Here is a 16030-nt window from a genome sequence, read left to right as displayed (position 1 = left end):
AGCTCCGTATAACCAAATCCAAAAAATGTTGTTTTTGCATAATGTTATACTTAAAGACGGTATATTATTGTTTTTAAGGCTATCTGTCTAATATTAAATAATAGCCCACAAATTAAGTCGAACTGTTACCTTGTAATTCTAAATAATCTGTTATTCGTAATTGAAACTATTCGAAACAATCGGTTAACCCGAAATAAATGAGTTTCCGTAGCTATATCTGAAACCATATCTGTATACATATCCAGATCTATAAAGATATATATCCACACAATTCTTGATATTAAGTGTTTATGTACAATTTGGATTGAGAGCCTAGATGGCCCAGTGGTTAGACCGCGTGCATCTTAACCGATGATTGCGAGTTCAAACCCAGGCAAGCACCGCTGAATTTTGTAAGTGAAGGAAAGCATCGTGAGGAAACCCGCTTGTGTCTAATTTCAACGAAATTCTGCCATGTGTGTATATCCAACCCGCATTCGAGCAGTGGTGGAATAAGCTGCAAACCTTCTCCTCAAAGGGAAAGTAGGCCTTAGCGTAAGCCCTAATGTAATACGGACAAAGTCGCGGTGCAGTTTTATATGTAAATAAATGTTTAGGGTCATGTAGAAGAATCGTATTACCCATCCAACTAAGTGTTAATGTACTCAAAGGCCGAAGCGTCAGAAGATCTTGTTTCTTTTGAAGAGATACCCGACCTGAACCTTAGAGGGGTATGACCCTTGAACTGTAGACACATCTCGTGTATAATTAACTTTAAAATATTTGCTTGAAGGATGAAATCACAGGGTGCCTTTCATTAAAGTGGTTTTGTGGATGTTTGGGTAAACATAGATTCATCTCTTTCTGTCTTCATTGATTTGCCAGTCGAAAGAAGAGGATAGGTACATTTATAATTATATTGTTAAAGTATTTTATTTCATTATGTAGTACTATGACGTTAGCAACAACAAGCGCATGCGGCAAATGATGACGTCATCATACACGTCATCATAGACATACAGGTACAATTACCTGTTATCACCTGAAGGTCAAGAGTGAAGGCTCTCTAAAATTTAAGACTTGCATTAAATAAATATATATATTTTTGGCACTTATTTATGACACAATGGATGGCTCATCCATTCAATAGCCCTTGATCCCTTGACCTCTCGACACATCTTATGTTAGAAATTTATTTTTAACGATTTCATATCATTCGAGAAATCTCTTTTAATATTATAAATGCGAAAGTAACTCTGTCTATATCTGTGTATAAATTTAACGAGAATCGGTACGAAGCAAGCTTTAACCTTAAGAATGAACATAGGCTTATTTCACCTAGCACCTGACGACCAACCGCTAAAACGCGAGCCAATACGCGGACGACAACTGGTTCATTTATATTATTACTTATAAATATACAATATTATTAATACAGGATAATAATATATATTATATTTGCAATATCAAATGGTAAGTGATGGTTAGTGGCCTCCACCAGCTATTATTATTGGTGCTGCTAAAAATATCAACCATTTCTTAAATCACCAATGGGATCCAGGATGTTATGTCCCTTGAGACTGTTACAGCACCAATCAAACCGGAACACAAAAATACAAGGAATTGTTGTTTGGGTGTAGAATAAGTAATGAGTGGGTAGTACCTAATAGATTGACTCGAAAGTGTTTTCCATAATATTAGACCCTTAAGTAACGGAAAACAAGTCACTTTCTACGTTATAAAAACGCAAGACAATTATTCAATAATTAACAAAAAAATCCGACCAGGGATTTGAGCAGAGGACCTTGGGATCCGCTTTATAAACTACCCACACATCTAAGAATCTGTTTAATAAACATTATAAAATAAAGCGGAGGACTTTCAATTACTAAAACAGATTTTTTGCAAAATGATTCTAGAGAAGTATTCCCCACTTCATATTTCAACTGCAAATGCTATTTCGTCTGTGTTAAATAAGCACTAAGTAAATATTGTTTTCGATTAAACAAAGGCGACCTTGCTTTATTAGCTTCCACTAGAGCTGTGTAAATAAAATACAGCTTAAATTAGTTCCTTTGGACTGCTTCGATAAATGTCATCGTACACTGGAGATTTTTTATAAATTCATGAGACATTCGAAAATGTTTAATTTTATAAACGACGAAAGAAAATTATAATTATTCGAATTGAGGATTTAAATGAGTGCTTGCAAAGGCTTTAAATAATGTATGCAAAGCACACAAACAAAAATTCAACGATATCATAAACCAATGAAACACAGAACCTTCTCGAATCTTCTAGAGATTTCTTTAGCAGAAATTGTAATAAATAAATAACGCCCCAAAGAGGAAGTTTTGTTCTGGATCTTGAAATTTGCAGCCTCATAGTAGAACGAATATTCTCTTTTAAGCGTAAAAAAGGTCTTTAACTAAAAACGTATTTTATAAGACACAAGCTAAGTCACGACAACCATATTTAATCTCCGTTGAGGACTAGCCATTTATGACATATTACAGGGCACAAGTATGTACGCATACATTTCTCACACGCACACTCACTATTTCCTTAAACACACAAACACATAGGTTGGTGAATTCGATACGACGATAAATAATTCAGGCTCAGGGATCTTCCAGTTTATAAGCTGATTAAAAGGCTAAAGAGTCGACACTCGATGTTCAACCTGACACTTAGAACTAAGTTTTACGATACTTTGAATTGTCAATAGAAAATCGTCGTGTTTCGATTTTATTCTAATCTTGTTAATCCAAAATCGAACAATTTTATTTACAATCTCGCATTATGTAACAAATTATATATTTATGGTAATGCAATCAACGTTTTATATCTTAAGAATTTTATTACTAAAGTAGTAAAACGCAGGTTTTTTATTGATTGCAGGACCATAACACGATCGGTTTGAGGTTATGGTTCATATTATATAGTATTATATTAAGCTTTACCATCTAGGGAGTTATCATCTACCTACACTAATATTATAAATGCGAAAGTAAGTTTGTATATTTATCTGTCCGTCTGTTGCTCTCTCACGGCTAAACTACTGAACCGATTTTGATAAAATTAGGTATGAGGGAAGCTCAAATTGAAAATCATCATCAAATTAAAATTGAAATTGATCTCAACCTTTTAAACGCTATTGTAGCCGTGGGTCACAACTAGTATAACATAAATAGCTAATTAATTTACATAAATATATTTATCAAAGTGTTATGTACAAAATAATTTTGATGTATTTTGTGTTTTGTACCCTTAATTTATCATGTGTTGATTGTTTTAACAAATATATTAATTTTTGCGTTATATTATTGGTATTAGTAATTACTAAACGTATACCGTTTTAGCACAAATAAATTTGTGAATGGAAAATAAATCTTTGACAATTTTAGCACGAGGCCAGATCTAATAAGGAATAACTTATGTTTTGTATTTCGTATTCCTTTAGTAGGGCTTTGTGCAAGCCCATCTGTGTAGGTACCACCTACTCATTTGATATTCTACCGCCAAACAGCAGTACTCAGTATTGTTGTTTTCGCGTTTTAAAGGGTGAGTGAGCTAGAGTAACTATAGGCACAAGGGACATAACGCCTTAGTTCCCAAGGCTTAAAGCAACGTAAGAAATATTTCTCACAGTGCTATTATCTGTGGTGACAAATTAACACCAGAAGGCCCATTTGCCCTTCCGTCAAACCATATAAAAAAACCACTGTTATGTTTACAAATAAACTATTATTCTATTCTATTCTAAATACCAAAAATTTCCCTCCATTACACCTTTCTAATCTTGGTTGATGAATAATGCATGCTATTAGTGCTAGTTACAAAGCTCGACCACAGTGTAGATGCTATCAATAAAAAAGTCATTAAATCTGACCTATTTGAAGCTATTTATGAATAAGTAGACATTTTTGTGTGGATATTTTTAAAAGTATATACATGTATCGCAATATAAATACATCTGATTGATGTTATATATTACACTAGTTGACTAGCGGCTTTACTAACGCGAAAATAATCAAACACATACTTCCAATCCCCGTTTTACCTCCTCATGGGTTAGTTTCGTAAAATTAAGTTCGTTCGTAGCGGATGTTTACACTATATAAGGAACCTACCTGCCAAATTTCAAGTTTAAAGTTGTTGTAGTTTCGGAGATTTCGTTATTAATCAGTGGGTATTTCGCTTTTATATAGGTAGATTAAAAGAATATAACAATTAGTAAAAACTAGTTAATTTGTCCAAGTCTAAGTCTTTGAGCAATATCTACCATATTTGACAGTTCGCCAGAAGGCTATGTAAGAGTAAGGCCTTGATGAACGTTATAATGATCAGCATATAGTGTAATTAATAGTTAAACCAGATATAACTTTATAGACTAAACAAAGCATATGACCTTCTGAAGTGTTCATACCTCTTCTCATTCTTTGGAACGAAGTTCTTTTACGCCTTTTACATTCGAGTGAAATGACAGAATGAGTAAAGTAATGAAAAAGCGTTATCCAGGCGATTTTATATCTTCCTATTGAATTGTTCTCATTAACAGCCTGTAAATTTCCCACTGCGAGGCTAAGGCCTCCTCTACTTTTCAGGAGAAGGTTTGGTGCATATTCCAGCACGCTAGCTCCAGGCGGAGGTGCTCGCAGAAGTGTACCAGTTCCGGGTCGAGGCGAGGAACCGCGGCGACCGTCCAGGATCGGCGGAAGTCGGGTGGATCAGGGCTCTAGCCCAACAAGCCCTTATCGTCCAATGGGAGGGGGACCTGGGATCACTCATGGCGGGCCTGGCGACAGTGGAGGCGATTCGTCCTCACTTGAGTCGAGAGTAGGGGAGGTCGCAGTACCCCGGGAACCACCCCTAGAGCTAGGAGGCCCGCATAGGCGGGCCGACCGTCAGGACGTCACGGTAGCATGTGAAAGCGATCCCGTGGCGCCCGCCGAAAAGACGGAGAGGGTACTGCTGGTATTTTAGTGGGTATTCCGTTGATTGGGGCGCACTTGGCGCCCTGGACATCGGCGAGTCCCACATACCCCCCCCACTTCCACCACCATGTAAGAGAAGCACGTAACGCGTTTTTCCAGCGAGAAAAAAAAAATTCCACCACGCTGCTGCAATGCGGCTTGGTGGATTTACATGTGGCAGAATTTCGTTGAAATTAGACACATGCAGGTTTCATCACGATGTTTACCTTCACCGCCGAGCACAAGATAAATTATAAACACAAATTAAGAACATGAAAATTCAGTGATGCCCGCCTGGGTTTGAACCCGAAATCATCGGTTAAGATGTTCTCAACTGTTGTTAATTTATTTCATTGTTTCTCATCATTTATATTTATACATAATACATAGCCAAAGCTTCGTTCCAAACGGCTCTATCACAGCAACATTTTTATACACATCATAATGATATATTAAATAAAACACAGTTAAAACTTATTTTTAAAGTTGGGATACCTGTATTTGTCGCTCACTGTTCTAACTATGAAAATTGTTGCAGTAATTTAGTAGAAAACGCTAGGTTCAAATACAGATTTCAGTAGATTATCTCATTCGTTTCGTTTTGTGTTACATTGTGTAAATTTATTTTGTTAATGTTTCAATTCACATAACATATAATAACTATTTTATTTGTTGTCATTGATATATACTCAAATATTATGAATTTATTCTATTGTGTTTGTTATTTAATACACAATGTACAGCAAAAGACACTTCATTCCATTGTGTCCCGCGACACATGCCTTTTTTTGCGGAGGAGCTCATTCCACCAATGCGGGTTGGACACACATGAGGCAGATTTTCACTCTTCTAGGGATATTAAACGAATAAATCAATTATTGGCAAATGTATAAGCATGGCCTTTATTAGGAGTCGTTTTTAGTTAATCCATTAAGTTTTACACGACTACGACGAAGCTTACAGCAAGTTTTTCTTTACTTATGTAATATTTTTATACATCCCTAAGTTTAATATACTCGATTGTATTATTTTTTGGTGGTAAGGATTTGTGCAAGCTCGTCTGGATAGTTACCAGACATATGACATATTCTACCCCGAAACAGAATTATTTATCGTTGGGTTCCGGTTGTAGGATAAGTGGGCCAGTGTTCCAGGCACAAGGAATATAATATTTTAATTTCCTAGGTTGCCAAGATTTAAGGTTTCTTTTACAGCTCTATCGACTAAGAATAGTGGTGACCACATACCATGTGGTGGAACATTCGCTCGGCCTCCTGTGAGCCGGTATGGGTTTTGGTTGGTAAAGCACATACTTCCCTGTACCTCTGAAAACGTATGTCCAAAATTTCATGATGATTAGTTGAGTACTTAAGAAGTAAAAACGCAACAAACAAACAAATATTGTCACGCATTTATAATATTAATAAGGAGAGTAATCATTAAAATTATATATACAATTATATTAGTACTGATTAAAATAATAGTCTAGAAGAAACAAAAAACAGTCAATTCGATTAAAATAGTGGATTTGATTTGTGAACCACACTGTTGACAGATTCAAACATAATTACACCAACGCCTACATAAAATTAAACGCAAATAATGCACACAGGGATATTAACTCGTACACATGAACAGTGAAACTTCTCACATAAACACAAAGGAACGGTTAGTTGTATATAGAATACCCTCAAACAATGCATTATTATCTAGCTTTCAATAAAATCTATTATTATTTCAGAACATTTCTGCACGAAGCCAAATTTTAACGACTATTATGTCCCTACTATTCGGAAAAGTACATTATTTCATTGCTACATATATTAGTACCATAGAATAACTAAGCCGGGGATTTCCCGCATAGCAGAATAAAGCTATTTTAATCTGTGGAATAAGCTCCACAATGGAGAGGAGGCCTAAGCCCAACAGTGGGACATTTACAGGCTGTTACTGTTAATCTGTGGGTGATGTGAGACCATGTTTTTTTTTTTGTTTTAAGTGCACCCATCAATGCAGTACTAAGTACTTAAAAAATTGTATGGTGGAAAAGTATCACGGAGAGTATCAGACTATACAAAATCTCCGGCATCAGTCTAAGGCTGACCCAAATAAATGAAAATGAAATAAAGGGTCGAAAATTATTTTAGTAGTACTACAGAATAGAGTAGCACTAGTATTTCTAGAAATTGTTTAAGCCGTGTGGGGTTTGAGTAATATCGTAGTAAGTTCTCGTGCTATTTCTGGTGCGTTTCCTGTTCTGAAACGCTTAAACTCCCCCCCCCCCCCCTCTTAACTTCAGCCACACAGGTGTATTAAAGCCATTCTTTCAACGTTTACTACTCGAAATTTCAGCCGCTACGTACTTCCTTCTGTTTGCTCCAGTTTTTTTTTAATAACGTTTTATATACATCCATTTTTCAAATTATACAAACGAAATTGAACCTTAACTCTTCAACTTGCGATCCAAAATGATTTGATCCAGCATTCAGTTAATTTTTGTATTTTTTTACCAAAGCAACGTTAAAGCATTTTGATAGTTGCGTTTTTCAGCATAGAGTCGATTATTAAAACTTGCCAAGACATAAAAAAAACAATAAGGCTACACGAATTTGATATTTATATATGTCAGGATAAGGTCTATATTTATTTGGATATTTTATTTACCCTCCAATAACCATGGTTTCGTGGATAGTGTAACAGGAAAGTGCTTAATTACACGAATGATAGGTATTTAGGATATTATACAGCCGTTTTAAATGTGTTAGCAAAATATTTGATAAGGGTGACGTCTCGTAGTATATTTGTATATACATTATACTAGCTAAACCTGCGGCTCTACCCGCGAGAAATTTATAAAACTTTACCTATAGCACACAACACCGTCACCCCCTCGAGGGGTGAACTAAAAAAAGTAGCCTGTTTCCTTCCCCAGCCTATCTTCACACGTCAATCCCATCAAATTTCCTGTAAATTAGTTACTTTTTCATTTATAATATAGTATTATATATTATAGAAGTATAGAAAACATATATTTGATATAATAAGCTTTAAATAGACAAACATCGCCGGTAAAAATGAGTCCCAAATTAAATATAAATTAGACAGAATAATCTATAAAACTGTCATCAGAACATTGTCGTGTTCATATTAAAAACTTGTCGCTATCTGTGAGGAATACGCGGAACGTCATGGACTCAAAAACAATGCGAGTAAAAGTGAACTTTGCGAGTAAAAATGGTCTTTGAAGTCAAAGGTAAGAGTGAGGTTAACTTTCCAGAAGTTAAATTAAATAGAACGGTACTGCGAAGGGTACAGAAATTTAATTATCTAGGACATCTTGACCTCTGACCTCTGACCTCGGGGACGATGATGACATCTGTAAGGGCTAATATGATAGCCCGCAGGTTCAGCCCAAAAATTGCAATGAGGACAAATTAGTAGTGTTTATATAAAGAGACATACATATTATATATTTTTGTAATTGTTAAAACTATGCCAGATGTCCCCCGGCAGCCAATCTGAAGGGAGACTAGCCAACTACGCGAGACATACATATTATAGTTCAGTATTGTGTGTGTAAACGCAAGTGCACTCTGTATACGCATCATGATCCAATGGAATGGCGATGAAAATCAGGCGCGCCAAAGGCTTTACATATTTAACTGAGATTTTTATAACATAAAATCCCATAAACTTTTATTGGCCGGACCTGGTATTGAACCCAGGATCTTGGGATTTGAGGCCTTATATCTAGTGACTGAACCAACGAGGCAGTCATGTATTTATACGATAGTAAAATAAAAAAATAACTTTTCTACTCACCTTGAACACTTCTCTCGTTGCAGAAAATGGCAGTACTGCCACCCCAACCAGCAGATCTGCTACCGCCAGCGACACGATGAACAAATTGGTCACGCTACGCAGTTTCGACGAGCACAGCACGGCTGCTATCACCAGACAGTTACCTGTGATATTAAAAGATAACGTCATTGATAAGATTCAAATTACTAACAGTATTTAAAACGGGATATTTACCATGTTTTTTATTTTTATTTGGTGGAGCTCGATATTTCGACATTATCTACGAATGTCTTGTTCACGTTTTAAATACTGTTAGTAATAAAAATAACCATGTTAATTAAAAAAAAAAGAAAAAAAAGAAAAGATTAAAATTTTCACACTGGCAATAGAAAAAATGAATAAATCGCTGTGAAGTAATGGATTAGCGTTTCACTATGAAAAAGGTACCGCAGGTTATCAATGAGTAAATTGGCACTCGTCGGAGAGTTCCCAGTATTCCCCCACTTGCAGTAGGATGCATGGATTGGAACGATTTCTCAAAAGTGCTTCTTTTTTATTGAAGTACATTGTTACGGTACCGTAGAACAGTCTCAAATTGTTACATGTCGTGTTTTTGTACAACTATTAACATCATGCTAGTTAATAATATGACAATAATAAGAAATGAAAGAAATGATAAAAATTACAGCGCAATTTAGTAAAGATATAAATATGAATTTTGGCTTAGATAAATGCAAAACTTTAACTATAAAGAAAGGAAAATTAATTGAGAAAAATTATGAAATAAGTGAGGAAATAAATATATCCGAGATGTTAGAAGGGGACTTATATAAATATTTGGGTATACTTCAAGCTAAGGATATTAATCACTCAAAATTAAAACAAGATCTTACCACAGAGTACATCAAAAGAGTAAACCAGCTGTGCAAAAAACATCTTTATTCGCGAAATCTCATAAGAGCAATAAATACTTTTGCTATTCCGGTCCTAACTTACTCCTTCGGGATAATCAAATGGTCTCAGACAGATATTAAGAAGTTAGAAATAAAAACTAGAGTCACGCTAACTAAACATAATTATCACCATCCGAAATCAGCTATAGAAAGATTAACGTTGAAAAGACAATTAGGAGGAAGAGGGGTAGTTGATTTAAAAATACTTTGGCAAAACCAAATCCATAATATTCAAAATTTTTTCTACAATAAAGCAAATACTAGTAAGATACATGCAGGTATAGTAGAAGTTGATGATAATTTCACACCGTTAAACCTAAAAAATAAGAATAAAGAGTTTAAAACTATCCAAGAACAAATAAATGAAAAAATTAAAGATTGGAGAAGAAAAGAACTACATGGTAGGCATATCCACGATCTAGAGCAAAATTTCATAGATTTAGATGCGTCAAATAAATGGTTACAAAAAGGTTACCTGTTCCCCGAAACAGAAGGCTTTCTAATTGCTATTCAAGACCAGGTTATCAATACAAGAAATTATAAAAAATATATACTTAAAGAATCAATAGAATCAGATTTATGTCGAAAATGTCACAGAATGCCAGAAAATATACAACATATTACAGGAGCTTGCCCTACTCTAGCTCAAACAGATTACACCCATCGCCACAACCAAATAGTTCACTACATACATCAAAAACTTGCACACAAATATAACTTCTCAAATACTCCACTAAAACCTTACTATGAATACCAACCCAACCCCGTTTTAGAAAATGAAGAAATAAAAATATATTATGATAGAGCAATTCTTACTGATAAAACGATTCATTACAATAGACCGGATATAACTTTAGTTAACAAATCATCTAAAATAGCTTACTTAATTGATGTTTCTGTTCCAAACACACATAACTTATTAAAAACTATTACGGAAAAGATCAATAAATATACAGAATTAAAAGAAGAAATAATTAGAATCTGGAATTTAAATAAGGTTTTTATTGTCCCTATCGTGCTTTCCACTACCGGAGTCATACCTAAACACTTACACCAAAGTTTAAAAATTCTTGATTTACCACCTCTCACATACATCACCATGCAAAAAGCTGCTATTTTAAATACTTGTCGAATAGTACGTAAGTTTTTAGAATCTAATAATGAGCTGGCTGACTGACTGTACTGACTGACTTTTTCACTCCCCAGATACACTTGGTCATTGACCCGTGTGACTGGAATATTTGCCCCATTATTTGGGAGATAAATAGTCCAAAAAACAATAATAAATATTATTTAAACACTGCAAGTCCATCGGTTAAACGATTCTAAATGACAAAGGATATTTTTACTACGAAAATCAGGTAGCGTTTAATAACCAGACATCCAGGTTAACAATTCATAGTTATAATAAATAATTCGAATATCGAATTTGTCAATATAATATAATAATACGTGCAATTTATGTGAAGCCTTTTCTTGTAACCTAAAACTGGTTGCCAATTTATTTGGCAGTTTCATAACGACTCCCCTGGCAGCTGAATCGGATAGGTTTTATCTTTTATCGACCTATTTATTCGGCAGGCCTCTTTCGTGTTATCAGAGTAAACATTTTGTTATTCTTTCGGGAATATTTTTTAAAACTTTTGGTTTATATCAAATAACGTAGAATCAGTATTTTATTTAAAACGATATGAATAGTAAACTTTAACTCTATATGTAACGGTAATATTTATTTGAAACATTTTTATTATCTCTATTAAATATTTTATAGAAAGGGCGTTCGGCAAGGGTCAATTGTAGGTCCTGTTTTTTGTAGTGTGTATTTAAATTAACTTTCTCTTTATAAAGAAGTTATTTATGGTATTGTATTTTGTGTTGATGATGTTTCATTTGTTTTTAAAACCGATAGAAAATATAATAGTGAATGAATTACAATTAAATATTTAATTATTCCTTGCCATCCAATACGCCCCCAACTCTGGGAACCAAGTCATTATGTCCCTTTTGCCTGTAGTTACACTGGCTCATTCGATTTTCAAGCTGGAAGACAACAATACAAAGTATCGCTGATTGACGGTAGAATATATGATGAGTGGTAGGCGTCTACCCGGACGGGCTTGTACAATTACACTTGACGACCTCCGTGGTCGATTAGTGTGTACACCGGTTTTCATGGGTACGCCACTCCGAGGTCCCGGGTTCGATTCCCGGCCGAGTCGATGTAGAAAAAGTTCAGTAATTTTCTATGTCTATTGTCTCGGGTCTGAGTGTTTGTCTTACCGTCGTTACATCTGATTCTCCATAACACAAGTGCTTTAGCTACTTACAGTGGGATCAGAGTAATGTATGTGATGTCGTCCAGTATATTTATATTTGTTATATGATTACAATCTAAAGAATTATTTCAACTGACAAAAATGATCGTGTTGTTAAAATATGGCCGGTACTGATTTATCATATTAATTAATTGTGATAAATCAGTGCCGATACTTGTAAGAATTGTTTTTGATGGTGTAAATTTCTTTTAGAAATTAGTAACTTAGACACCAATTTGAAAAAAAATAATTAAACATTGTTTTATAAGCGGCATTACCAAAACTAATTATAATACAATGATGTTTACGAGATAATCGCGCAAAACTGTTTGTCGCGACCTTTGTCCCTGGATAACTTTCTTAGCGGCACATGGATCAATGGGGACTTTTGGGATTTTGTTTAGAACCACAAAGGTTCATTCAAAACTCCATCTTTCCCCTATTTTTTCCGAAGTTCGGTCTTTATTTTGTCTTTATTCACTGGACTAACTGTGTTAACATTTAAGGTATGATATAATTTTGTAATAAAATATAATTGTTATTGCTCGTTCAATTATTGACGATATATGAATTGTTTTTTTTTGCAATTATCAAGATACGAAGTTAGTATTAAGGGAAATGGTGCTAATGTAAATATTAATTGATACAATATTACGATTACTACAGCTATTATAATGATTAAATAAATATTTGTGCTTCATATAATCTTTTATTGTCTTATAACCTTAAAATATGATAAACTAATAAAGAAATATAAATTATTCTTAAAATATCCTGACGTAATTTATTAAGTCTCTATAAATAAAAATCCAACACGCTCATCATTAGCTATTTTTAAAACTTTGAATAAATATATTTTTTTGTCGTTTTCATATCCATAAGCAATTGTCGCTGTTTTTTTTTTTTTTTTTTAGTTTATTAAATTTGTGAATTATATCTATTATATCGGTATATATGTATTTATTTATATTTATAGTTATGTGTATGATTATATTCTATACGCAATATATGATTTAACAAAGTTATTGTACCCCTTCCCAAATTTGTTTTTTACAACCAGTCCTCTGCCCAAAGGTTGTCTTGAAGAGATCACTGTTGCATTCATGTAACTTTTAATGTTAATCCTTAGGTATAATCTAGTATTAAGTATTGGTGCAATAAAGCATAAATAAATTAAAAAAAAACCTTCTCCGAAACGCGTTGCATCTTCCGTATAAGTTTTATGTGTATTGATTTAGTAGTTTTTATAGTAAGGACTTGCAAAAAAACATCTCTATTTATATTAATCGTCGTTATTTAGATTTATTGTCATTATTAAGGAAGTACCATATTTAAATGTTACATTGATAAATAATTCGTTCGTCGTAACAGGACGAGAGAAAATACAGTACTATTGAATAAAATAGAATGGAAAGAGGCAAAACGGACGCCATTACCGTTCCACGGGAATTCTAAGCCATTATTCTTTATTGTATATTTTAAGCGCAAGTGATTTCATATTAAATGAAATAGCGGATTTAAACATATAGATATATTTTTTGAAAATGTCCGTATTTCTGGTTGAAATGAAAATGAATTAGCGAGTACTGTGAAGAGACAGCTTCAATAATGCCTACACTATTAAAATTTTTATTTCAATTATTTTTGTATTTAATCTCATCATTATTATTATTGAAAATTCCCATTGTTTCCGCCCGCGGCTTCGTCTGGCCGTGTTGGGAGTTGTATTGTATTTGCTGTAGCTAGGTTTAAAAAGTACCCCATGCTGTTCCAGATTATAATATATCTGTGTGACAAATTTCATTCAGAGCAATAAATATACATCGTGAGACTGTAACGTCACTAAATAGACTATTTATCTAATGCTTAAATAAAATCAAGTCGGTCGGAGAAGGTTTGGAGCAAATTCCACCACGCTGCTCCAATGCGGGTTGGTGGAATACACATGTGGCAGAATTTCGTTGAAATTAGACACATGCAGGTTTCCTCACGATGTTTTCCTTCTCCGTCGAGCACGAGATGAATTAAAAACACAAATTAAGCACACGAAAATTCAGTTGTGCCTGCCTTGGTTTGAATCCGAAATCATCGGTTAAGATGCACGCGTTCTAACCACTGGGCCATCTCGGCTCATTTCATTCATTCAAAACATTTTCCATTTTTGCGTATATTTGTCCAAACAAAAATGGTTAATATTACTTAATCTTTTCAAATGAAATCAAATCAATTTATTCAAGTAAACTATACAATGATACGTTTTTGAATCGTCGATATTTAAATACTCCCACCAACTTAAAAATAAATTCACTGATCACACAAACATTTTGTTAATCAAACTCAAAATTTCAAACTCTCTTTTCATACGAATTTCAAAACTTAAAAATGACTTTCTAGGAATAAACTTCTTACTCCTTTAACCTGACAGGGTTAGTAATTCTTTTGTTGGCAAATTTTTCGATTGGGAGTTAAAAAAATTGACAAAGAACGTTTGTGAGATAAATTATAATATTAATGACTTCATAGATAGCACGCCTTAGGAACGTAACGATTGCATACAGGCCGTTTCAAAAATCAATAATACATAAACACATACTTCTGACAAAAAAATAAATCCCGCTGAGTCCCTTTTTTTTTCTATCGAACCGGTAATCAGTAACCAAACAAAATATATTACTTGAATTTAAATTTGTATCATTCGATGAGAATTTCCGGATAATTCTGAATGTGTTCAGTATAACAGTATGACAGCTTGATTTAAAAAAATACAAGTGAGTTTGTGAATGGTTGAGGATGTGAGGAATGATTCAGTTGATGAGATAGTGATGGGTGAAGGTTTTACGGCTTTCAATCTCCAAATTAATTTCGATAGATGAATTAGACAGACAGTCATTTCGAAAAAAAATTCAGTGAATTTTTATTATGATTTTTTTGTTATATATTCATTCATTCTGTAATTATAAATATTATTATTCAGTTCTTTATGGTATTATATATCGTCCGAGCTACTGTTTAAACGGGTGAAATTGTAACCGGAAGTTGATCTTGGTACTCGCAAGACAGACTTGACTAGTGCGGGGTCACTGGTTGTTTAGTTATGTTAATAAATATATTTTTATTATAATTAAAATGGTGTATAAAAGTAACTAGTTATTTCCTTGCCGGTTCGTCTCGGTAGAATCTACTTACCGAACCGGTGGTTTAAATTAAGCTTTACATTTAGTTCAACACAGTAACATGACAATTCAAAACTGATTTTATAAGCTTTATGATAATAAAGAATATTTTGATTTTGATTTTATAAAAAAAAGTGTATAGAAAAACTGTCTGTTTATCAAATGTTACAATTTACAACAATAGCAATAACTTCCAATTCTCTTATTGATAATACAGAATATCATCTCAGAGGTATAAGCGTGTTACAGCAAATAAAACCCGACCCAGTTAGGACGGCATTCGTCTCGTATTTCACGGATTTGTTCCCATTACCAAGTAGGCTGGGATTTGTCGAATTGACAAAGAATTTCATTACGTCTGAAAAGAAAAACTAACTTATTTTATCGATGTAACAAACAGCGGTCACATAGTTCAGCGGTATCGTTTGAAAATTTAGGTATTCGACGTTAAATTAATGACTTATATTAATGGATTTATTTATTTAAGAATTATTTATTTAGACCATAATGGATATGACTTTTGTATATAACAAATAAAAATTTAAAATGGCTATGGAATTCAAATCATGACTGCGTGGAATGGTGGTAAGAATGCTAGCAGCATTTCCCTTTTAAATCGCAATTCCGATCCTCTGAGCAAAAAAGAACCTTCTTGTCTCCTGTGGAAGAAATAAGGCGAGGTATTATACTTTTAATAAAGGTCTTTGCAATATTACTATAAGGTCCAAGTGTATCAGCTGCAAATGGAAGAAAGACATAATTAAAGAAGTTGCGTTTGTTTTTTACGCCCTTTCCCTGGTACGAGGTAGAGCCATTATGTCAATGCTTGTAGA

The 16030-nt window shown here is 33.8% G+C and overlaps 1 protein-coding gene across 1 annotated transcript in view; it reads right to left on the bottom strand.

Annotated features, from left to right (window-relative positions):
- The window catches only part of LOC113403182 (octopamine receptor Oamb), a 144614-nt gene that overhangs the window by 15135 nt on the left and 113449 nt on the right, over window positions 1–16030 (bottom strand). Inside the window, exon 3 of the mRNA XM_026643646.2 lies at window positions 8778–8920. Coding sequence (XP_026499431.1) covers window positions 8778–8920 — 143 coding nt within the window. The remainder of the gene's footprint in view (window positions 1–8777; window positions 8921–16030) is intronic.

Source organism: Vanessa tameamea, chromosome 24 (genome assembly GCF_037043105.1).
Source record: "Vanessa tameamea isolate UH-Manoa-2023 chromosome 24, ilVanTame1 primary haplotype, whole genome shotgun sequence".
Classification (NCBI taxonomy): domain Eukaryota; kingdom Metazoa; phylum Arthropoda; class Insecta; order Lepidoptera; family Nymphalidae; genus Vanessa; species Vanessa tameamea.
Note: the sequence above shows the minus strand (reverse complement) of the source record. Positions and strands in the feature narration are given on the sequence as shown.